Source organism: Mus musculus, chromosome 3 (assembly GCF_000001635.26).
Source record: "Mus musculus strain C57BL/6J chromosome 3, GRCm38.p6 C57BL/6J".
NCBI classification, from domain to species: Eukaryota; Metazoa; Chordata; class Mammalia; order Rodentia; family Muridae; genus Mus; species Mus musculus.
This window is the reverse complement of record NC_000069.6, coordinates 127,336,743-127,362,951: the sequence shown is the minus strand read 5'-3', so window position 1 is coordinate 127,362,951 and position 26,209 is coordinate 127,336,743. Positions and strand designations below refer to the sequence as shown.

Genomic DNA, 26,209 nt, shown 5'->3' with positions numbered 1-26,209 from the left:
AAAAGTGGAGTATAAGCAACTTAGCAGTGGCTACACCACTGAAACAAACGACTGTCCTCCCAGGAACCATTTACCGCCTATAGACCCTCAGAGTAGGATGGGACCTCATAAGCTCCTCCCTCATCCATGATGAGATAGATGTTGACAGGCACAATCTTGTTCAGGGCTTGTGCACATAACAACAGCTGCAGTGACTTTATGAGAGCATGTGGTATCCAGCAGATGTCTGTGTGCAGAACATCTTCCCATCCCCTGGCTCTAACATTCTTTCTGCCCCTTTCTTCCATGAATTCTCTGTGCCTTGGGGAAGGGGATGATATGGATATCCTGTTAAAAACCGAGCGCTGTACCAACACTTATTCTCAGCCCCTCTTCAGTCAGTGGGGAGTTTAAGCCTGCTGCAGTAAGAAACTCCTCTGAAGGCGCACTTTGTTATCTGTTCATACTTCTTGAAGATTTTTTTTGAAACAGGGTTTCTCTGTGTAGCCCAGGCTGTCCTGGAACTCACTATGTAGCCCAGGCTGGCCTCGAACTCACAGAGATCCACTTGCCTCTGCCTCCCAAGTGCTGGGATCAAAGACATGATTCTCCTGTTTCAGCTCCCAAGTTTGGATTACAGGTATGCACCTTTGTGCCCATCCATGTTTTCCTTTTTTTCTTCTCACCCAGAATCTTTTTTTTCTCCTCTAATTTCCTGAATTTTTTTAAATGAAAAAGGTAACTATTTTTACTTTACAAAATGATATGAGAAGCGAAGGTAAAACGTGATGCGTTCTTAGAGCATGCCATGGATCCGATAGGCTCATATTTTAATTTATCCTTGGAAAGAAGCGAGTTGATGGCCTTCCTTTCGTGTCCCAGCTGTTTGGGAATTACTAAACGCAGGGGGAGTTGTGTGAGCTATGTAATTGGCAGAGATTACTTGAGTTTGAGGAAGCACACTTACTCCGTATGTTAGCCAGAGCTGGATGGAGCTTCCTTCTTCAAGGATGCAGGCTTGCAGACCCCTGTGAAACTGTGGTGTTCTCTTAGCTGAGTGCAGATGTAAACCTATTTATCCCTTTTGCAGTTTTTGAGAAAGAATACATTGATCTTCAGCATCTTGCCTCATTAAGATGCTGCCTCACAAAGATTTGGGGGGAAGAGACTGACAAAAGATGAAACAATCACTCCAATGGGCTTAGCAAATATTAAAGTAATAATGCTTACGGTTTGTAATTCATCCCACCCCTCCCCCATCCATTCTCTTTCACCTCTTTTTCTTCCTTTAAACGCAAGACTTACAAACACCGAACAGTTTTGTTCTTTCACAGCAGGAGAGAGGGAAAGCGCTTCCTTTATGGCCTCATTGATCTGGGATTTCCTTCCTATTCCCTCAAGATGAATCATGAAACTTGGCTCCTCAGTCTTTGAAGTTCCAGATTCTGGAGTGAAAATAAATATCTAAGGCTGTGTTTTCTTTCTACTATTTGAGCCAATGTGTGAGGCCACCTACGGTCTGTATGGGCTATAGAATCTGGCAAGGAATTGTGAAATGGATTAATTTTATGTATAATCCCCCTTTGGTGTGGCACTAAAGAATAACACTGTAGCAGGAATTGATATACATTTCCATTGGCTCTGTAATATCATACAAGTATTGAAATGCCGCTTCAGGTCCCCAAGAGTTTATGTTCACTAAAACAGAAAATGGCACAGAAGTACGAGAAACCCGTGCTCCAATGTATAATAGGTAGGCAGCAATCTTTTCGATAATTCATCATGTCCCAGATATAAAGGTGCTGCTTGGGGCTCGGTTCTTGTGATGTATCTGGAGCTCCTGGCAGGACAGCTAGATGGGATGTGAGAACTCCAGACAACCCAGGAATAGTGAAAGTTATCAACCTTCTAGGTAGAAATGGAGGAAGCCACTGTCCAAATGCTGTTTTCACAAAGACATCAGGGTATTGCACACTAGAAGAGGGGACTAGTCATGGCATGGGAGGAAAGCTTGGTCTTTGGAGTTAGACTTCCTTTATTAATCTTTGTAAACCTGTTGAGTAAGTGGATTTAGTTGCTTTATTGATGAACTAGAATAGGTCCTCCCTCCCTCCCTCCCTCCCTCCCTCCCTCCCTCCCTCCCTCCCTCCTTCCTTCCTTCTTTCCTTCCTTCCTTCCTTCCTTCCTTCCTTCCTTCCTTCCTTCCTTCCTTCCTTCCTTCCTTCTTCCCTTCCTTCCTCCCTTCCTTCCCTTCCTCCTCTGTTGCTGCTATTGACAACCTGTGGCCACTTGCATGATAGTCCAGCATTATACTTTGAGCCATATCCCCATCCTTATCTATATTTACCTTTAAATATAAGGTCTAGTAGTTAGAACCAAAACATGTACTGCATGTGTGTATACATGTGTGTATAATTCCTTACTTTAGAAACCACAGTTGGTAGCTCTTATAATTATTAAGGCTCTAGCCAGACATGGTGGTGCATGCTTTTAATCCCAGGACTCAGGAGGCAGAGGCAGGGGCAGGGGCAGGGGCAGGGGCAGGGGCAGGGGCAGGGGCAGGGGCAGGGGCAGGGGCAGGGGCAGGGGCAGGGGCAGGGGCAGAGGCAGAGGCAGAGGACATAGGTGGATCTCTATGAGTTCAAGGTCAGGCTGTGTCTACATAGTGAGTTTCAAGGCAGGCAGAGAGGGATACATAACAAGGCCCTTAAAAAAAAGAATCTAGCAACTACTAGACTCAGAATCTTGTGAAGAGTTGGGTCTGGTTGCTCACAGTGCTTTAGCTCCATACCCAGACCCTGAGTGAACTGGAGCTAGGAAACAGCAGTAAATTCTTGTCCCAGCCAGTGTGGCTGAGATTCAGAGTCAAGGTTGTCACTGACATGTTATGCTAAGAGGGTACTGAGGTTAATTTGTGAAGCATAATTCTTCTCTTTCTGCTTGTATCGATTTATCCTTTTGAGTCCTAGACTCATAGAATATGAGATTTTAATAGTTTTACCAGTAATAATGATTTCTAGAAAGCCAACCCAGCTCCATACAGTTTGCTATATTAGTTGCTGCATAAGTGTCATTTAGACTGGGGAAATTTGCAAATCTTCATAATTTACATATTTAAAGATACCTTTATTATGTGTATAAAAATACCATAATGAAACTCATCACTCTGTAAGTAATTAAATAATTAGTAAAACCTTAAAATATTACCTATACGCTAGTGAATTCATTATTACAACAGATGATATAACTGGGATAAGATTATCCTAACTATATATTTGACTTTTTTTTTTCTCAATTGCTTATATGTTCTCTTAAAAAATCCATTCTGGCCGGGTATGGTGGCGCATACCTTTAATCCCAGCACTCAGAGGCAGAGGCAGGGAGATTTCTGAGTTCGAGGCCAGTATGGTCTACAAAGTGAGTTCCAGGACAGCCAGGGCTATACAGAGAAACCCTGTCTCGAAAAACCAAAAACCAAAAACAAAACAAAACAAAACAAAACAAAACAAGACAAAATCCATTCTGATAGCCTAACTTTATGTTGTGCCTTGGAGTTGTAGCTCAAGGGCCCTTGCCTAGCCCTTGGCAGGGTGTGAAGCTGTAGGGCTCAATTTCTAGGGCTGTGAAATGAAACAAAAAGTGCACAGATTTTTAACTACAATCTTATAAGCAGTTGTAAGAGTGTTGACTTCATATTTCTCATGTATAACAAAGATGTTTCTATTTCTTATGGCGATTGACTGAATTAATATGATAAAGTTGACAGACCACAGAGGAAAGCCCACTACACTAATAGGTGTGAGTGTCATTATGAGCATAAGTACATAGAATCTTAGATTGCCAGAGAGACCCTCAATGTAGCTCAGTTAGTAGAATGATTGCTTAGTAGGCATGTAGTGAGACGCTGCCTCATAGCAACAGGTGCAGAGTGATGAGGATGCCTGGTGCCATCTTCTGGCCTCTGTATGTGTTCACACTCCTCACACAGACACATACAAACACAAATAAATAAGTAAGTAAATATTTATGAATATAAAGGAACATTTAAAAACCAAATACAAACAATTTAAGTAGTCAATAACTTGAATCTCCCTGAATAGAAATGTCTGGGTGGTACCTTCCACATTTATAAATACACGGAGTCCCCTGTCCTAAACAGAAATTGTAATTTCTTTTTCTCTACTTCTCTAGTATTTTTTAAAATTCCTACCACATCATGAGTGCTCAGGGAAGGAAAGAATGAGGTTTCAAGGAAGAATATTCTTGAAAGTAGTAAACTAGAGCACGTGGAATAGGCTATCACGGAGCTCAGAGAAAGGCATGACCATGGTATGGTGGAAAGTGCACAAGGTTGGAGGTCAGTAATTCTTGTGCTTTGCTTTCTGATTTTGTCATTTTGCGTGTATGTGACACTAAACTAGCAAGAGACTCTTGCCATATTGTTACAGAGAATTGCAATATCATTATTCAAGTTCAGTAAACTGTAATAATGACCCTATTTCTGCAGGCTCTTTCTGCTTTGTGTTCTTAAGTATTCCAGACCAGTCTCAACCTCATCATTTACCCAAGAATGACCTTAAATTTCTCGTTCTCTTTCTCCTCCTCCACATCCCCAGGGCTGAGATTTCTAATCAGTGCTACCAGGTCCAGTATATTAGATGGTCAAGTTCAAACCCAGAACTCCCTGAACCTAGGAGTTTTCTCAGCTAAGATGAGAACTAGCAAGCCCTAGAGATCATCTTGTTTATGAATTCTTAGAGCTGAGGGTACAGATATGTGCTAGATGGAATCTGAAATTCAGTCCTCATATTTGATCAGCAAGGGGTCTTCACTGTTGAAGCATCTCTCAAGCACTTGTATTTTGTTTTATGTATATTAATATATTCCATTAGTAAGTGTGGATTACCCTTGTACTTTCTTTTCTTTCTCTTTTCTTTTCTCTCTCTTTCTCTCTTCTCTTCTCTTCTCTTCTCTTCTCTTCTCTTCTCTTCTCTTCTCTTCTCTTCTCTTCTCTTCTCTTCTCTTCTCCTCTCCTCTCCTCTCCTCTCCTCTCCTCTCCTCTCCTCTCCTCTCCTCTCCTCTCCTCTCCTCTCCTCTCCTCTCCTCTCCTCTCCTCTCCTCTCCTCTCCTCTCCTCTCCTCTCCTCTCTCTCTCTCTCTCTCTCTCTCTCTCTCTCTCTCTCTCTTTCTTTGTTGTTGTTTTGTTTTTTTTTGTTTTTTGTTTTTTTTTGAGACAGAGTTTCTCTGTGTAGCCCTGTCTGTCCTGGAATTCACTCTGTAGACCAGGCTGGCCTCGAACTCAGAAATCTGTCTGCCTCTGCTTCCCAAGTGCTGGGATTAAAGGTGTGTGCCACCACTGCCCGGTTATCCTTGTATTTTCAAAGAATTGGCTACTTAGAGGAAACTATATATTTGGCAATATATTACCTTGAGGAATTGAACATTTTTAGGGTGTATACTATAGAATGCTCTATAATTTCCTAATAGAGTGTTGTGGAAAACACAGTAAAATTCAAGGATTCTCAAATGCATGATATTCCTTTGAATGAAGTCATTCCTCGAACTCAGCATCCTATATTTTCTACCATCCTCAATTCTTCCAGCTTGATTCCACAGGACTGGAGCAAAGATGGAAGATTTACGCTCATGTTTTAGCTGTTCTTTCTTTTAACCTTTGAACATCAAGGGAGTGTGCCATGAAACAGTAGCACTCAAAGACACAATGAGGCTACAAGATCAGAGAGGCAAGTCTGTGTCCAGTGTCCCTTTTATTTCAGTCTTTGACCAACAAGAATTTCCATTAATTCCCTGAGTGCCCAGGAGGGTTAATGAACACAGATCACTGGTGATATCAGGACCCTAGTGCATTTGTGCTGGGGCTTTGTGTGTCCTGTCCCAAAGGAGGCCCTTTGACATAACGTATGAGCAGGCCGGCTAATGATCTAAGGGTAACTTTGTTATCCTTAATGCTCTTAAGCATATTTTCCTAGTGGAAATTTTTATCAAGATAAGCACTGAAGCACTTAGCTTCATTGTTCCCATATTCCATTTGTCTGGGTAAAAACACAGATAGCACCAAAAACAGGCATCTTGAGCTAATACCACATGGGTGACATCAATACAGTACTTAGTGAGAACTTGATCCACTTCCATAAAGCCTTTTCGTTGTCTTTCACCGACTCTTGAGTAGGCAAGTCTGTTTTCGAATTAGATGGGGAAAATCACTCAAAGTGAGATTTCCAGAAGAACTTTCATTTATTACCGACAATCGGTGTTACACGCCTCACAAGCTTTACAGTCTGTTAGGTGTCCAGTGCTCTCTCCCTCTCTGGAGAATGGTAGAAGGCTGTGGCTGTCTACTCTCTGGAGAATTACAGAGCTAGTCTTCACTGCTCTCTCGAGGCTCCTGGTTTTCTGTGATGCTCATGTAGCAGCCAATTCCCAGGTGTTGACTCATCCATATTTATCTCGAGCAGAATACACATCAACACCGTCTTCAAGGGAGCCTTTCTAATGCGCGGACACCTTGGTTCCGTTTACATTCTGCCCACGCTCCTGCAAAGCCTGTCCCCAAACTGATGGGCTCGTTCACACTCCTGAGTTATTTATAATCTCCAAAAATCAAAATATGAACAAAAGCAGCTTAAAAATAACTTCTGAGGGCCAGCGAGATGGCTTAGTATAGGTTGTCTCCAGGCCTGACAATTCAAGTTCCATCTCAGGAGCCCACGGGGTAGAGGCGAGAACTGACTTCCCAAGTTGTCCCCTGATCTCTGCACTTACCAAGGCACATGTACCCACCCCCATGAATGAAGGAAGGAAAGAAGAAATATTAATCAGAGAAAGTGATAGCTTTTGTTGAAGGTAATTTGGACCCAGTACACAGCTCATTTAACTCATTTAATTTACGTGCACTGGCTCTATAGAGTGCTTTAGCTGTTCCTGTGTTTCTGGCCACAGAGGAGGAGCGGCAATACAATTTCAAAGTTTCCTTTGTTTGTTTGTTTTACTGGTTATGATGTAGACTGTGGGTTGTAGGTTTTGTTGAGAGCAAAGCCATTTATTCTCCAGCGATACATGCTCAACTGCAAACACAAATTTCTGCTACACTGAGTCTGTTGTTTAGTCTTTTCTTTGATAAAGCAAGTCAGAAGTCCAAGAGGTTTTGGAAACAAAGTGCAAACCATTTTCGGCAGAACTGAACACAGAGAGGGGTAGAAGCTTAAAACTTCTCAGTGCATTGAGAGCTCTTACCATGGGGAAGATAATGGAAGTCTGGATGCAGGGACCATTTTTCTCCAAGCAGAGAAAGCTACGCTTTTGAGGTTGTATTTACAATCTCTCAGATGTGGAGAAAGGGGGTTTAAGAGCTTTTGGCTAAGACTCTCGGAGTCTCCCAAGTTTCCAGTTATTTCTGCTTTCACTAGTCCAAGGCATTTTTCACTTCCCTCTTTGTTCAGCCTTGGTCTTGTGGTCGTGGTCACTTACTGCTCCAAGCACAGCCCCTCCCTTGTCTGTCAGACACTTCTTCACTCAGAACAGACCACTCACTTCACTCCTGAGAGAGGAAGTGCCTTACTAACTATACACGGATCTGCAAGGAAGACTGCTACAGGGGCAGGCTCCTTCTCAGCCACGCCTCTGGTTCACACTGGAAACAGAATAACAGAGAAGGCTGTGCTCACACTTTCTATCCCAGCTGCGGAGCTGCTGAGTCTTACCTGACCTACAGTGAGCCTAGAATGCTCTTCCCTAGTTCTCCGACCTGACACTGGGAAAATGGCTGACTGTGTGAATCACATCCAGGCAAAACTGAAACTTTGTTTCCAAAATCCCCTCCTGGTCTCAGGGTTAAATCTCCCTCTTTCTGGCTTTAATGCTCATTGCCCACGACCACCAACTGTCTTTCTTTATTCCGTGTGTCTGGTTTAGGTCTTTGCCCTTGATCAGAATCTTGTCTTAGCTCCATCCTTTCTCTTGCCGCCTAGATTCCCTCTTTTCTTCCAGAGTCCAAGATGTCTTCCAGGCTCAAACCCGGACATGTGAGCCACTGGCTGGCCTCAACAAATGGTCACCTTGATGCAAGATATAGTCATCTGAGAGGAGGAGACCTCAATTAATAAGACTGGGCTGTACATAAGCCTATAGGACATTTTCTTTTCTTTATTCCCCATTCACATTTTCTTTTCTTTATTTTTATTCTTTAATCTTTTAAAAAAATTTATTGAATATTTTCTTTATTTACATTTCAAATGTTATCCCTTTTCCCGGTTCTCCCATCCACCACCTGAAACCCCTATCCCATCTCTCGTCCCCTGCTTCTATGAGGGTGCTCACCCACCCACCCACTCACCCACTCCTGCCTCCTGCCCTCCAATTCCCCTACACCGGGACATTGAGCCTTCACAGGACCAAGGGCCTCTCCTGCCTTTGATACCTGACAAGGCCATCCTCTGCTACATAAGTGGCTGGAGCCATGGGCCCCCCCCCCCCATGTGTACTCTTTGGTTGGTGGTTTAGTCTCTGGGAGCTCTGGGGGGTCTAGTTGGTTGATATTGTTGTTCTTCCTACAGGGTTGCAAACCCCTTCAGCTTCTTCAGTGTTTTCTCTAACTCCTCTATTGGAGACCCCGTGCTCAGTCCAATGGTTAACTGCGAGCATCCCCCTCTGTATTTGTCAGGCTCTGGCAGACTCTCTCAAGAGACAGCTATATCAGGCTCGTGTCAGCATGCACTTCTCGGCATCTACAATAATGTCTGGGTTTGGTGACTATATTTGGGATGGATCCTCAGGTGGGGCAGTCTCTGGATGGCCTTTTCTGCAGTCTCTGCTCCACACTTGGCCTTTGTATTTGCTCCCATGAGTATTTTGTTCTCCTTTCTAAGAAGGACCGAAGCATCCACATTTTGGTCTTCCTTCTTCTTGAGCATCATGTGGTCTGTGAATTTTATCTTGGGTATTTCAAGCTTTTGGGTTAATATTCACTTATCGGTGAGTGCATACCATGTGTGTTCTTTTGTGATTGGGTTACCTCACTCAGGATGATATTTTCTAGTTCCATCCATTTGCGTAAGAATTTCATGAAGTATTTAATAGCTGAGTGGTATTCCATTGTGTAAATGTACCACATTTTCTGTATCCATTCCTCTGTTGAAGGACATCTGGGTTCTTTCCAGCTTCTGGTTATAATATATAAGGCTGCTATGAACATAGTGGAACATGTATCCTTGTTATAGTTGGAGCATCTTTTGGGTATATGCCCAGGAGTGGAATAGTTGGATCATCAGGTAATACTATGTCCAATTTTCTGAGGAACCACCAGATGATTTCTAGAGTGGTTGTACCAACTTGCAATCCCACCAGTTATGGAGGAGTCCTAATCTTTTCTTTTAGTCCAGACATTATCCCCCTCCTGGTCCACCCTCCAACTGTTCCTCATCCAATTTCTCCTCCCTTGTCTCCAAGAGGATGTTCCCTTTCCAACCTTAACACCACTCCCCGCCCCCACCAGACCTTCCCACTCCCTGGGGCCTCAAATCTCTTGAGGTTTAGATGTGTCTTCTCTCACTGAGGTCAGACCAGGCAATTGTCTACTATATATGTGTTAGGGGCCAGTGTCCTTGAGATCTTGGGGGGCCAAGTTAGTTGTGACTGCTAGTCTTCTTATGGGGCTGACCTCCCCTCATCTTCTTTCAGCTTTTCCCTAATTTAAGCCCTGGCTTCTGTCCGCTGGTTGGGTGTAATTATCTGCATCCAACTCCTGTCTATAAGCACACCACAGTATCAGTAATAGTGTCAGTAATTAGAGTTTGCTGTGGGAGGGACCAGCCCACAGTTGCTGTTGCCACCCCTGAGCTTGTGGTTCTGGGTTCTATAAGAAAGCAGGCTGAGCAAGCCAGAGTGAGATGGCCAGTAAGCCATACTTCTCCATTGTCTCCACACCAGTTCCTGCCTCCAGGTTTCTGCTCAGTTTGAGTTCCTGTCCTGACTTGCTTTGGGTCATTGTGTTTCACTACAGCAATAGTAACCCTAACTAAGAGAGAATTTAGATGGACAAGATAATCTGTCTCAAGCCAACATTTTGGATAATGTGACTTTTAAAAGAGGCTGACTTTTTAATACCTTAAGACACCATATCTCTTATTTTTACACACTATTGACGTGGCTAGAAAATTGCGTATCAGAGATGAAAACTGACACTAAACTGTTACTAAAATTCCCTTCTCTATGAAAACAAAGAAACTGAAGCAATGACCTCTGTGGGACTTTTCTAGCCCTATAAACGTGCACACACCGAGTCCTAATCTTTTCTTTTAGTCCAGTCATGGACTAAAAGATGAACTTCCGTTTCCTTGGACAAGGGGAGGCCAGCGGGAAGCCTGTCTTCCCACAGTGTGCATTTTCTTGGTCGATGGTTGAGTACCTGCTGGGGATCTCTGAGGACAATGCACCGCAGTTCCCAGAGCACCCCCTTTTAGCTTGGAGCAGCAAAACTTCTTTCTAGCAGATATCTTAACTCAGGTCTCTGCGATAGGTTAGAATTCCCATCATCTCTTAGAGTAATCTATCAGCTCATTTCGTCTGTATGTTCTTTTGGAAGCTGGAAAGTCTATTTAGGGATGATGGAGAAAGTATGTGTATTCCTCTCAAGTATCATTGAACAGAAATTCAATATCTAGTCATAGTATTAATTTGTTAAAGATCGATATACAAATTAAAAAGCTGAAAAGTGCTTTTATTTATTTCATGGAGAGATAGGCCAACTGTTTTTCTTTTATTCTATTTTATTTCAAAGCAGGTTAATGTTTATGGAAAGGTTGAGCCGGCAGGGAGAGTATTTTCTAGTGTTGGTTAGTTTATGTTACTTGATATAAATTATAGTCACCTGGGAAGAAGGAAGCAGCAACAGAGGGAGTTGTTTCCATCAGACTGGCTCGTGGGCATGTTGTAGGGGCCTGGTCTTGATTGGTCATTGACATAGGAGGTCAAGCCCACTGTGAGCGGTGTCACCCCTATGCAGGTGGTTCTGGATTGTATTAGAAAGCTGGCTGAGTAGGAGGAGGGGGAAGCAAGCCAGAAAGCAAGCCAGGAAACAGCATTCCTCTCTTCTCTCTGCTTCAGTTTTTTTCCTGACTTCCCTGATGATGGGCCATGATCTGGAAACGAAAGCCAAATAAACCCTTTCCTCCCCAGGTTGCTTTTGGTCAGTGTCGAATCATAACAACAGAGAAACAAACTTGAACATCCACTAATACCTCTTCTGTTAGTTGCTTCAATCAAGAACATCTCACGTTGATCTAGTACATACTTTATAGCTGGTATACATTATTATTAATCACATTTATTCGTTTTATTGTGATGATTAAGGGGCATAGTTGATTGAGATTGTTTTTCAAACATTTTAAAAAAATATTTGTTACTGCGTATGTATGTGTATATGATTTGTGTATGCAATGCCATGACACAATTTTCTTCTCTCTGTCCACTGTCATGTGGGTTCTGGGGATCGGACTCAGGCTGTCAAACTTACTTGGCAAGCATGACTCCCTGGTGTTTGACCCACAGGTCTCTCTGTTCTAGGTGGCTACTTTGGTGCTGTTTTCTCAGCGTCTTCAGTGTTGGGACAATGTACTGCCTTCCCTAGCTTCAGTGACTTTAACAGTTTGAGGAGGGCCGAGGCACTGAGGTCACTATCGGATACCCGCTGCTGGAATTTGTGAAGTGCACTTTTTCCTCATATAATTAGACTGCACTATGCTTTGGGGGAAATGATCCTAGAATAAAGAGCCATGCCCATCACATCTCATTAGGGATAACTTCACCGATTTGACTTGTCCCTGTGGACAGGAGCCTGACCGTTGGGCTGATATACTGTCTGCGAGGGTTTTCCAGCGAACTCAACCATTCTACAACTGTTATTGACTATTCTTTCAAACAAAGACGCTAGATTCCAGAGGTAGGAGTTAATTTGGGAATTTACACATAAATAGTCTTGATAATAATGAAGATGAAGGAAGTACCACCTCCTTGTCCTCATGCATTTTCTGGATGAAGAACACAGACCTTCACCATCTAAGCTCCTAGCTTCCATCCCTCCACTCTCCACAGGAAGCCAGCTTCCCTGGTCACAGTCAGCACAGCAGGAGGCTGAGGGGGAGGTGACATTTTCCTATGGGATGTGTCAGCTCCATGAAGGAATGGCTGCCTTGTGGACACTGACCTAGGCCTGTCAGTTCAGATATTTCATTCTGGGCTGAGATATCTGATGTAGCATGATGGATGGGCATTTTCAGCCTTTGCACATGCCTTGCTCAGAAAGGCAAACGAATTTCCTAGATCCTCTTGGCCTCTTTCTGGATAGACCCAACCCAGGCTGATGAGACTGTGAAGCGTGGCCAGTGGGCACAGTGTCAATATTTTTATTTAAAACACAGAGATGGCCATAGGATGTAGTGCAGTGGCTGGGTGCCGGCATGGAACACGCAAGGGCATGGGCTACTTCTCCAGCAACACAAATCCAAACCAAATCAATCAAAATGAGTGAAAGGAATGTTGAAAAGTACATTTTTAGATAGCATTTATTTGGATATTTGTCTTATTTTCATGCTAGTGGAGCTAGTGAAGTCACTTCCTTAATGGACTGTAGATGTGCCCTCTGTGATTAGATTGATTCTCTACACTTGAGTCCAAAGAGTTCCCTTTAAAACAAACCCTTTACATAAATCAATGTGCGTGTTTACATATTTCAGTAGTGACATCCAAAGTAATTTAAAAATTAATGCTTTTGCTTACATGAACACACATATGCAATTACCTCTTTTTTCACACATGCCACTATAAAGACTTTTTTTTTGCCATTAACATAGATAGTAGGGTAAAAACTACACAATTTTCTTTCTAGAACTTGAGGACAGATTGTACCCTCTTGAGTTATTTTATTGGAAGTAAATCATAAGACCTATGTAAATGAGATTGCATTTTAAACATTCCTGCATGCATCATATTTTAAATGCTGCTGCTACTATGCCTACGTGCCTAGGCTCTACCTTGTTATAGAGACAGGGTGCCATTGATCCTGGAGTTCATTGATTGACTAGACTGGTGTTCTTGTGATCCCTCAACAACCTCCTGTCTCTGACTCTCCCATCACTGAGGGCCCAGATGTATGTCACAATGCCCCATGTATGTGTTTGCCTGTGTGAGAGTACATGAGTATATGGTGGTGCATGCGCATGTGTGCATGTGTGTGCAGAAGCCTCCCTGAAGCTGGTGGCAGGAGTCTTTATTGCTGTCCACCTTATTCAGGGAGGCAACATCTTTCGCTTGACAGGTCTCGTTAGCCAGCTTACTCCAGGGTCTCCCCCTCTTCTCCATCATATGAGCATTGAAAGTACAAATGGGTCCCGAGACTCACTGAGCATTTATGAGTTCTGTGGATCCAAAATCCAGCTTTGTGTTTCCATGGCAGGTGCTTTAACCCCTGAGCCATTCCCCCAGTTTTCTAATCTTTAATATTATTATCACTAAATAGATCCAGATCTCCCTGATGGTTTCAAAGCTGCCTCTCCTTTGAATGGGGTTTGTTCAATTGGTGCGGATTCAGCCCCTTCATTGCCTTTGTTATGATGAGGCATTGCTTCATCTTCCTATCAGGAGAGTGTGCTTTGTGTCAAAATACTTCGATGGTCTGTGTAACGTATGCCCTTCCGCTTTTGTTTCTCTGTGGTTTCATTCTACCTCCATCACGTGAAGTCTGGAATGTGTTTTTTTTTCCTCGGTCACTTTGACTCAGTCCTTCATTCTTTTATTCAGTAAATATGTTCAAGTGCCAAGGTCATGGCAGCCGCTCTGCTAGACACAGGGATCCAAGTTAAGCCAGCATTCCCTGCTTTGTGGAGCTCACAGCTGACACCAGCATTGACCCTGACCTGGGAAAAGGAAGTCAACTCTAAGCTCAGGCTTAACTGACCACGTTTGATCTGTAGGAGCCAGGGGCTGTGTTTCTCATCTTGGTGTTTGGCTTGTGTGCTGGTTAGTTTTTCTGTCAACGTGACAACAAATGGGTCACCTGGGAAGAGAGAACCTCATTTGAGAAAATATCTCCATTCATTGGCCTCTACAGGTCTGAGGGGGCATTTTCTTGATTAAAGGTTGATATGGGAGGGCCTGACTACAGTGCTACCCCTGGGCAGTTGGTCCTGGATGATATAAGAAAGCGATGATGATTGAGACTGAGAAAGCTATGGACAGCAGGGCAGGAAGGAGCATTCCTGCCTTAGCACCCCTTGATGATGGGCTAAAAGCTGTAAGATGAAATAAACCTTTTCTCCAAACCAAGTTTTTTTTTTTTTTTTTTTTTTTCATAGTTTTCCATCGACAGACACACAAACTAACACAGCTTGTTAGGATAGCACTAGCTTTCTCCTTCCACATCATCATCTCTTTCTCTCCTTGTGAGTCTGTTCACTCATGAAATGAATCTCCTCAAAGTGCCCTCTGACCAGGTCATTTATTTTCTTAAACATCTTGGGCACCAGTGGTTATCTCTCAGTGATGCACAAACTGAACTTGTTATATCAGTCTAAGTTATTATTAATAATAGTTTTAATCTAAGATCTATAGGTCCTAGCTCCAGCTGTGATATTTTCCCATTTTATCCTTCTGTTAAGAGTGTTTAACAGGAATGGTTTGTTCTCTGGCTGTTAACATATTGGCTTACCTCAGTAATGAGAATGCTTCATTTTCTTTGGATCCTCCCAGCCTTCTCTGTCATCTTATTTTCTCCTCTGAACTGCCTTAAAAATTTATCTTACCTAGCACCAAGTCCTTGGATGCTTGGTCTACTGACAATTCATGTGGCTGCATTGAATTGATTGGAAAAACACTAGCAAAACTAGGCATCACCAGGCAGGGAAACTGGGGCTTGAGTTTTGCTTTGCATTTGCTTTTGACAGCAATGTGGTCTTTGGTATGTATTGTTATAGATTCACGTTCCTTGTCAACAGAATGTGGATCATAGGATGGTTTTCATGGATTGTTTTAAAAAATATTTAAGGTACTATGTAACATAGTCAATGTAATTTTGGTAGTACTAGGAACATATAGGTTATAGGTTATTATTGTAAATGTTGCTTTATTTCCTCAGATCCAAGCTATATCCAAGCTGTGTCAATACACAGCTTGAGCTGAGCCTAGAGTGTTTCCTTCTCTCTTCTAACTATCCCTAGGCCTAGGCCTGGAAGCTTCCAGCCTCTGTACAGTCTCATCTTCCAAGCTGACTGATTCAATCTGGCTTCTCTCATGTTCTTACTGAATTGCTCTGCTTGGCCTCATATTAACTTTGTTAATATGTTCTAGTCTTCTGGTTCCTTCTCATTCTCTGGCTCATTCTGTCTTCACCTGTGCCTAGCCTTTTCTTTTTGAATCCTGTCTCTGTAAAACTGTCCCAGTAAAACTGTCACACACACACACACACACACACACACACACACACACACACACACACACTACCCACTACACCTCCATACCTGTTTTTTCTCTCCCACTGCTCTTAAGTAGCCTCTCTCCCTCTGCTCTTCTCCTGTGAGTTGGGAGTATCCCATCTTTGATTTCTTCTGTCAAATCTTTCTCTTATTCATCACTTTGTCTGCCCCTCAATCAGACATCACTTTCAAATATGGCTGCTTCCTTTTATAAACTAAGCTTACCTTCATTTTTATGGATTAAAGGTATGTGTCTGTATTCCAGCCAGGTCATACTGTAATCCAGGGCATGTTTTCACTCTGGCTAGATTATATTGATGGATGTGATCCCTTGCCAGAGCAGCCATGTCGTTGAATTAAAATCTCTCTACATATTATTGTTAATAACTATATTTTTATTTAATTGTACAATTTCTATCTCAAAACACAAAGAAAGCCTATATATTATTAATACTGTATGTCTTTTTGATGGAAATCAAGGAAGGAAGGGAGCTAAGATGTTACTTTTAGCTCATGGGGGTCCCTAAAAGTCATCTAAATATTCATCTATTTGGTCTGATATGAGGTTTCTGTTGTTGTTGACCCAGGGTTTGTGAACCTACTATGCAAGCACTTACCCACTGAGTTACAGCCTTAGCTTTTAGATGTGGTTTTGAACAGTTGTGTCTGGACAACTACAAGGTGTGAAGGAAGCCCATGGGAAGGAGGGTCAGCAATTGTGCCTATTGCTGCTATTTAGGCAACTGTTATTTAGGTTGCTGCTAAGAATAATGGGGACAGGAAAAGCTAGATTAAAAATAAAACTTCATTTTCAGTGGGAGGTGGGCTTTTTCATTTGTTAAGTTATTTTTAATTGTTTTGTTTTGCTAAGAGTGAGAGGAGATACTGAAAAAAAAACTAATGCTGATGGCGAAAAGGTTTGTCTAGTTAATATTTCATCAGTGGCAAGCAGCTTTCAGTGGCTCATCTTTGCCAAATTCACAGCAAAACCTCTGGTGAGAAAGAATAAAAATGAAAAGCCATGAAATTGTTTACTATGGAATCCTAATTCCCAGTGAGAGGCCGGGAGAATCGGATTGAATAGTGAATCTGAAGGAGGTGAAGGAAGCTTTTTAAGTGGAGCTAAATGTAAGCCATCATTAACACAGAGAGAGCTACAGCCTCACAGCAGAGAGGGGAACACTTCAACTGCTGAGTCGCCTCTCTCAGAGTAGAGTGAACCTGCATGAAAGGCCAGGACCGAGTCTTTCAGCTACAGAAGGAATAATGCACATTCTGTTGGTGGCCACAGAGTCCTCAAAGGCTCTGCAGAGTGGCTCAATGGAGCCAAAGGCAAGGGCTTCAAGCAATAGCTCTGTGTCTTTGTCAGTCTCTGGAAACTGGGGCTAAAATTAAAAGTAGTCCAACGGTTCTAAATGTCAGACGGAATGCTTTGCTCAGCACGAAGCATACAGTGTTGACTTTTCTCTTGTATTCTGGGCTATTGTGTGAGATGTGGGATCTGGCCCTGTTAGCACTTCACTGATACAAGATCCCAAAGAATAACATGGTCCACAATTAATATTCTGCGATGCAATGTCATTACCAGTATGCCTGGGACTTTAATTGAGCAAGTTTTTTTGTGAACTTGTTTTATTCTTTTGGTCCTTGGAGACCATATTCTTTTTTGCTGTCATTACCTCCCCCTCCCATGGAAACTTTTTGTGAATGTCTAAGTATTACATTTCCTAAATTGGTACTAGAACACACAGAGGGTTATTGACCACACATGAAGTAGACTATGGAAAGATTTTATAATGTTAGAATAGCCATCTGAGATTCATGGTCACACACACAATTCCGGGAGATTTATAACTGGTTGTGATTGAAGTATCTGAATACTTGTTTGTAGCTTTGATGGCTCCTAGCGAGGCTTTGTGAATGTGGACATTACATCTGTTGAAATTGTGATCTTAATTTAGATAAAACAGACCAAGAAAGATAAATGGTGAGCATGCTTTTGGGTGCTCAGAGAAAATCCACGGAAACTGGAGTGTGACCAGGCCTTGACTCCATAACAGCTCTTGATGGTCTATGTGAAAGTGAATAGGACAAAGAATTGGGAAAGTGCTTTGTGGAATGTTCCAGAATTTTGTTTGATTGCTCATTAAAACACGAAGCACTGGATTCTGTTTGAGAATTTCTAATTCAAGAGATGAAGTTGGACCCAAGAACTCGTATGTCTAAGTTCCTAGGTGATATTATTTATAATCTTGCTGGTTTAGAGACCCCTGGAATAAGAATTATTCTCATGATTCGTTATGCAGAAGAATCACCTTGGAGAGCCCAGAAAATCTTCAAGAACATATTATGGGACTTAAGAATCAGTGATGTAAAAATTTTTAAATTTTATTTTGAGATTATAATATAATTACATAGTTTTCCCTTCCTTTTCCTCTCTCCAAATCTTTCCATATACCATTTCTTGGTTTCTTTAAAATTCATGACTCTTTTCCATTAATTGTTATTACATGCATATATGCATATACATTTGTATTCCTAAATATACCCTGCTTAGTCTGTATAATGTTACTTGTGTATATGTTTTCAGGGCTGATTTCTTGGTGTTGGATAGTTAGTTGGTGTTTTCATTCCTGGAGAAGGCTGTTTCTCCCACCCCCAGCATTCCCTAGTTGACTGTGGTTCTTTATGTAGGGTTGAGGCCTCCTGGGCTTTCTCTTGTCCTCTGGGCTGTTTACTAGGAAGCCCTATCATGATTCTGGAGCCCCAGGCTCTAGGACACTGATCTGAAGACTTTACACCACAGGAGCATCTTCACCTTGTTGTAGTTTTGACTTCTTCATTTTTTCCCATAATTATCATGGTAGAGTTCTAATATTTTTTATGGGTAAGAGAAAATCAAGTGGAAATACTATAATAATTGAGAGACTTGGGGCCCCAGGGAAAGATCTGGTTGGGTGGGGGGAATGAATACATTCTCTTGGAGACAGGGGTGGGATGTGGAACAGTAGGAGGGTAGACTAGAAGGGGGATAAAGTCTAAACTGTAAAAAAAAAAATAAATAAAAAATAATTTAATGGTTTAATCATAATTATACCATAGGCTAAATTATATCTCATAAAACTATGATGTATTATAATATAATAGGATGAATAGTTAGCAGAATCTGATGTCACCTGCTATCAAGTAAACTAAATCTTTTTAAAGGAGACAGTAAAATATAATGGGAAAAAGAACAGTCTTTTGAGATTGGTAGATTCTGACTTCTACTTACATTGTTTGGGCAAGTTGTGATGTTTGGTTTTCTCTTGTAGAAAGAAATAACAATTCCTGAGGCACACTGGGAAGACTATATATACTATGTATCACATGTATGCTATAGCTTCTGATGTACTGTAAATAAATGGGAGCCATTAAAAAAAAAGAAGGGGAGGAGTGTGAAGTGAATAGGATCAAAATACATTGTATGCATGTGTGAAGTTCTCAAAGAATTACTAAATTCACTGTCTTAGTCGCTTTTGTATTTCTGTGATAAAATGCCATTACCAAGGCAACTTGTAAAAATAACATTTAATTAGGGCTACAGGTTTAAAGGGTTAGAGACCACGAAGCAGAAAGAAGGCACACTGGGAACTGCACCAGTCTTTTGAAACCTCAAAGCCCATGCCCAGTGATACACCTCAACAATGCCACACTTTGTAATTCTTTCCAAACATTTCTATTAATTGGAAGCCATCTACTCAAAGATATAAACTTATGGAGCCAATCTCATCAAAGCCACCACAAACATTACAGTAAAAGAAGAATCAATGCTGACCACACGTGTCTCTCATTTCCTAGTTTACACCACTGGCTACCAGGTGAACATGGTTGCCCAACTTCATACTCCCCAGCTCGCTAGTTCAGCAAAAGCTTTTGAATGGATTTAGCTTGAGTCTAAAAGTAAGCATCATCGCTTGAGAGTCTTTCATGTAAGATTTATGAGTTTTTTTTGAAGATAATACATTAAAGAAAATTTAAAACAAACTTTTGGATGTTGTGCAATGGGAAGTATTTCATTTCTGTGATTAAATAGGCATGATGAACGCATATTTTCTGGAATGCTGATGAGTTATTTGAAAAAATGATTGTATATTGGTTTGGCCTATGTCTTCAAGAGTGATAGAAGCCAGTTCCAAATAGATATATATTATTTTAAAGATAATAATTATATGAGTGTAATAGGACAATTCTGGGATTTCTTGTTAAGGTTGGCAACTCCAAGGAGTATCTTTGTGCACTCCTCCACGCCCATTTCCCCTTACTGAAGAAGAATAGATAGATATACTTAGCTACATTTGCTGAAGAAACTTCAGTGAACACAGAAGTCAGTCAAATTATAGAAACCCAAAAGGTGTGTGGCACATTACTATAGGACAACTATCATCTCTCCTAGGCAAGACATGGAGGACCACAATAAAGGAAAGTGTACCACTGAGAATGGATGGGGGACCATCTGATAGAAGCTGTAGTGAGAGCTGATGCTATTGTCAGAGTCATGTGAGAGCAGGAAGGGATAGATGAATGAATATCTTCATCTCTCTCCTCTTCCATCTGGGAATATGCTGTCTAGTCATTCCACTGAGCAAACCCAATGGAATCCAGTGAGCAGGGAACTCATGTGATGATGTCTGTAGGGTCAGCATCATAGTACAATGACAGGTCAGAGGAGGAAAAGTGCACAGACGTGAAGGTCGTGTGCTCGGGTGTGAACCAGGAAGCAACCAGGAGGCACTACGTTTTCTTTTGTCAGAAAGATGTGTTTTGAGGTGAATCAAGGGCACAGGAAAATAAAAATAGGATTAGCTGTTTGCATGTATAGAAAGAGCTTTTGTCTGGGTGCAGGATGAATGAAATTATATTGTAAAGATATTCAGATATGTAGTTTCCAAAGACAGATTTAAGATAATATATGTTGTGCTTAGTCCAGGTAGTGGCACTATTAGGTGGTGAGGTCTTGTTAGAATAGGTGTGGTCTTGTTGAAGAAAGTGTGTCATTGTGGGCATTGGCTTTAAGACCCTAGTGCTAGCTGCCTCGAAGCCAGTCTGTTCTTGGCTTTCTTTGGATAAAGATTGAGAACTCTCAGTTCCTCCTGTGCCTTGTCTGACTGGAAGTCGCCATGCTCCCATCTTGATGATAATGGACCGAACCTCTGAACCTGTAAGCCAGCCCCAATTAAATGTTGTCCTTTATAAGAGTTGCCTTAGTCAAGGTATCTGTTCACAGCAGGAAAACACTAACCAAGACAGATGTTCACTAGAGCTAAAAATAAATGTGAAAAAGAGTCTTTTCTAGACACATTGAATGACAAGAGAATCTTAATGTGAAAAACTGAATCTTCCTGGGGAAAGAGATGGAGACAAGAGACAAGAAGTAACCACGAGAGAACACTGACTTAGAATTGGAGAAGAAGTGGCTATCATTTGGACCCTTCATTCTAACTGCGGTAGACTAGGTAGAAGCTGAATCGCTCCCCGTCAACTAGATGTGTGCCATTTCACATGGTCATTGTGAGATTAAAGTAGTTGATGTATGTGAAAGACTTTGGGCTAAGTCTAGTCACAGACTGGTGTCAATCAATCTAACTATCTAATAATACATAACTGATGCCAAATTTATGCCAGGCATATCCTACTTACTATCTGTAATTCTTTAAGTAGTCTCATTTCATGGAGACACTGGAGGCTCAGAGCTCAGCAATTTGTACAAGGCCCGTAGTTAGCCACTGGCCATGCCAGGTCCTGAAGCCAGGCTAATTATACTCCAGTGCCAGGCTCTTCCTGGTAAACCTCAGCCCACGGTCTTTGTCCCTTTTCTCTCATAAGGCAAACACTTTTGAAATAGCTTTCTCCGAAGTCAAATGATACTGTGTGCTGAGTCTTCTTTGAAATTTTGTCCAGGAAAAGCACTGAAGTTGAAAAATCCAAGCTCCTGTAAAACATTTGAATATAATGTGCCAGGCTGCACAATTTCCAAATGGATGCACACACTGAAATCCAGGCTTGCTTTTGTATTGTCCACAGTGAGTCATCTGAGCTCCCAGCATCATCAGAATGATCAGAAGAATGCTCCTTCTTCATGTCCTAATCTGCCTGCCTAATTATGCTAACTCACATAGAAGAATTTCTGCATTTAAGAAAAATTGTTCTAAAATTAATGAAGCAAAGAAAAAGATAAAATATAAAAGAATCTATGAACTTTCTAAAGAAAATAAACCCAAGGTCAAGAGGCAGAGCCTAGTGTAGAATAATGAGAGAGAGTGTTGGCAATTGAAAATGAGTTAAATACTTAATAAAGTATACAGCAGAGCCTCGGGATGGGTTATAGATAATGTTTTGGAAAGTGGAAAAGGAAGAGTAAAAAAAAAAATGGGGTGGGTGGATGTACATGCAGACAAAGCACCCATACTTCGAAAACAAAGCTTTTTTTTTTTAAAGGAACAATGGCATATATTTGGCCAGACAATGGAACATACTCAAACTGACACATAAATCAGTGGTTTTCAACCTATGGGTCACAACCCTCTGTGAGTTTCAAATAACCCTTTCACAGGGGTCACCTAAGACATTGTAAAACCCAGATATTTACATTACAATTCTTTAAAAAATATTTATTGACCCTTGCATTTCTTTTCTTTCCTCTTTAAGATTTTGTTTATTATATATATAAAATGAGTACACTGTAGCTGTCTTCTGACACACCAGAAGAGGGCAGCAGATCCTGTTACAGATGGCTGTGAGCCACCATGCAGTTGCTGGGAATTAAACTCCGGACCTTGGAAGAAAAGTCAGTGCTCTTAATTCCCTGAGCTATCCCTCCAGCCTCCTACATTACAATTCTTAATAATAGCAAAAGTACGGCTACGACGTAGCAATGGAAATAATTGTGTGGTTGGTGGGGTGGTGGTGGTGTATATTATTTTTCATTAGGGAGATTGAGAACCACTGATCTAACTGATCATTAGGAAGATAGTGGCTAAATAAATTCTTCAGTAGCGCTTAATATACAGATTTACATACATTAAAATGACATGCACGGGTGCATGAAATTCTCAGTAAGTAAGGGTGGTTGCTCTGTAAGCATGAGGGCCTGAGTTTGAGTCTCAGAACTCAGCATAGCCACACATGGCTGTTGGAACTTATAGGTCAGCACTGGATGCCAGGTTGTGATAAGATTTCCCGTGCTCTAGCACATGGTCTCCAGACCATGCACACATGTGCAGCACTAACTGGATTATCAAGAATAAAATAAAATAAAATAAAATAAAATAAAATAAAATAAAATAAAAAAAGATGTGGAGTTAAGAGGGAAGGCATTGGAAGAATGAAGGGAGACTTAGAGAGGGCAACTGGGATGGGGTGGCACATATGATGTGTGTGTATGTGTGGAATAGGGGGATGAGGTAGCCTACCCAAAGCTCACTGGCAGCAAGCCTGGCCAAAATGGAGACTTGTCTCAAGATGCTAAGACAAGAGAAGAGTAGAGGAAGGCACCTAGTGTTCTGTTCTGCCACCACATGAACATGCAAAGGCACGTGCACACACATGTGTGTGTGCGCACCACCCATCTGTACCATGTGCCACACAATACACACATGCAAGTAATAAAGTGACATGGAGGTATGTGGAATGGTGTATTCACAGCCTGCTGTGTGCAAACTTATTGCTGTGTTTATGAATGAACACAGAAAGAACATGAATGAGAGAAAGCAGTGTTGGATTTCTATAGTGGAATAAGAGCTGTTGATCGTTCTAAAATTCACTTATTAGAGTTTTCCAACAACAGATTTTCAGTTTTTGTACTACACTGTAAAATGGGCCAGGGCATGGCAGTAACTGAGCTGTCCACCTGAGTTTTTCTACAAGCCATATTAACATATTTTTGTGTGTATTTTGATCAAAATGTCAGTCAAAGGGCACGACTCCATATTGCTTGCTACACTAAACTTGAACCAATGAAACCATTCGTAAGAGTGAACACAAATATTCCTACTGTTCATAATCCCCTCAAACACCTTTGCATGATTATGGAAATCCTCATATGATCTGAGATCTATGCCCCTTGCATATCATACGCTATTTTATATTATGTTTTGTCTATTTTGAGCACCTGAAATAATATTTGTTTTACTCTTTTACACTAAAAAGAGCTGTACCAGTGTGCACTACAAACTGACTTTTCGTTCGAATCTTACTGCTGTTAGTGACATTACGATTACAAACACTTAATGCTTTCTGTCTCTTTCTCTTTTCCCTTTAGGTAAGTAACTGATCAGGGACATGAAGAACTGCTATTTCAAATGACAACCATGTTGCAAAAGGTACTTTTGGTATTTTAATGCTATTTTGAAGAAATCTTATCAAAAGGCACAGGGGCTAGAATGTAGCTGTTTACTACTTTGCTTAAAATCTTGTGACTCAGATGTAAAGGCATCATAGCATTAATTGTTTTAAATTATGAAGAAAGTAAGTAGAAAGGCCCCCCCCCGTGTCTACCAATACAGTTACTACCAGTACAATATTAGTATTATGTGGGAATAGAAAGAGATGTCGTCTTTTCCTCAGAGTCATTTCTGGAAAATGAAGAGTTGGGGAAGCTGATTGACCGTGATAGGTGGAAGGGCCACGCTGGGATTCACTCTGCACTCAGCTTCCATTTTTGGTTGGTTTATTTTCTGGGGCCACAGTGTCTTGTCTTCAGCAGTATTTATAACACTCCCTGCATTGAGCTTGCTGACAAAAGTGTATGATTCTGGATAATTAAATTAGACTGCATCCATGTGGAGAATTTTCCAGGGAAAGGAAATACATCTGTAGAAAATGGTTTTTGATAAAGGATAATAGAGGAAAACAGGGAAATTATGCAGAAGTACACAGAAGGGTAACAGAGGGTGAAATCCCTTAGTCTGGTGCATCACACTCGATGTTTGGAGTTTTGTTCTTTTTAAAAAACAATTCTATTGTCTAGGATTAATCTTCACAATATACTGGGGGAGCATCCCAATCTCCTGACAGAGAAAATACATACATTATCCACTATTAGGCTGGCTGTGTGACATCACAGCCTTTGCAACCATGCAAAACACCAGCCATGTTTCGGACGTCATGCATCATGTGCTGTCCCTCCACACAAGACGAATAACTAAATACAAATGACTTGGAGATGTAGGGGCATACAGAAGAGGAGAAATGACCTGCTTTCTTATAAAAGTAACATTTTAACGAACTTCCAGTTTTGCTGAAAAATTTCCTTGTAATAATCTGGTCAGGTGCCACATCTGAGGACATGTTTAAACAATGTTTAGGAAATGACTTCACTCCAAAATGCTTATGCTCTTTGAATGATGGGTATTTGACTAGAGTAAACTTCTGTGCTTTGTAGACATTGCTTTGTTAGCATGGTGCTTGACAAGTTTATTATTGTTGCTTAATAAGAAAACACGGTTCCACTTGGGCTATTTTAAGGGCAGGTAGCTATCACTCTGTCTTGTGTTATGATTAATATTATCTGCATAAGCATAGAATAATACTGTTTGATCTCCTTGAAGAACCCGTGAGGGTCCAGTGTGAACGTTAGGTTGGAGCTGGAGAGCATCCCAGCAGGACAGTGGAGAGGTTTGAGGCAGCTTTGGGAGTGACTGTCTCATACCTGCATGATCATTTCTTTTTCATAATAACTTCTTGAGGGGGAAATGGCTTCAGAAGGCTGCTCTGCTGACCGGGGAAGCTTTGATTCCCTTCTCAGAGGAGAAGTTTCTCAGCTCTGGTTTGTGCCCTTCTCTCTGTGTAGGTCTATGCCCCTGAATTTCACTTTAGAATCTCGGTTTAGTGGTGGGTGAAGTCTTAACTAGTTGTACAGAAGTTGGTAGCAAAGAAAATGAGAATATTTTAAAATGTTTGATGGGAAATCATATAGGCTTTGGGTATCTTGTTTTCAAGGCCTATCATGTAAGAACTGGAAGAAAATATCAAAGGCTAATTTTTTTTTTTTGCATTTGGGAGTTGATATACATATTTTTGTTTGCATGATATAACCAACAAATTCATGTAAAAGTAGAGATACCTGTTTGTGTTTTTTGCCTTCAAGTTAGATGTAATCTTTGGGCCCTTTCCTGAAGCAATGGCACATGGGCCTTTCACTCCACCCATTAATAATCTATTTGAACTTTGGGTACGTACATTTGACAAATTGCGCATTTTATATAATCATTTTCTCCTGATGTATACATACGTCATTTCTAATAATGATAAAATTAGATTTGTTTGTCTTGATTGATTTAAGTGTCTCTAACCAACGCATCAAATTGGAGCTCTCTAGTGTCGCCACTAAATATAATTAGATGTGGTATCTCTAGGTCACTGCAATTGTATTTAAATGTAGTTTTTGTGACTAGAGAAAATATACTTTTGTTTTCTATTTTTTCCTGTTGTTTGGGGTTAAAGACATTCACAGTCTTCATTGAAACCTATTCTTTGTTGTGAAAAAGAAAGATAAATTTTAAAAAATTGGCAAGGTAAAGATTACTACTATTTTTTTTAACAAATGGGAAAAAGAATAGGCCTTTTTTTTTTGAGGAAAGTGTTTATTCTATGATGAGTTTTTCTATATTGGATCTGGGGCCCCAACCCTTTGTTGTTAACCTATGTATTATAGAGAATTCAGAGAAAGCAGGGACTGGGGTGGGAGTTCAGTCGGTAGAGGGCTTGCTG

At 41.1% G+C, this 26,209-nt stretch overlaps 1 protein-coding gene across 13 annotated transcripts in view; it reads left to right on the top strand.

Moving 5' to 3' along the window:
* Ank2 (ankyrin 2, brain) overlaps positions 1 to 26,209 on the top strand; it is a 578,741-nt gene that overhangs the window by 137,396 nt on the left and 415,136 nt on the right. For 11 of the 13 annotated variants that reach the window (XM_006500893.3, XM_030252367.1, XM_006500886.3 and 8 more), the window contains exon 2: positions 23,760 to 23,820. The exons of the other annotated variants lie outside the window; for them this stretch is intronic. In XM_006500893.3, coding sequence (XP_006500956.1) covers positions 23,800 to 23,820 — 21 coding nt within the window. In that variant the 5' untranslated portion in view covers positions 23,760 to 23,799. The remainder of the gene's footprint in view (positions 1 to 23,759; positions 23,821 to 26,209) is intronic. 13 annotated transcript variants of the gene reach the window in all.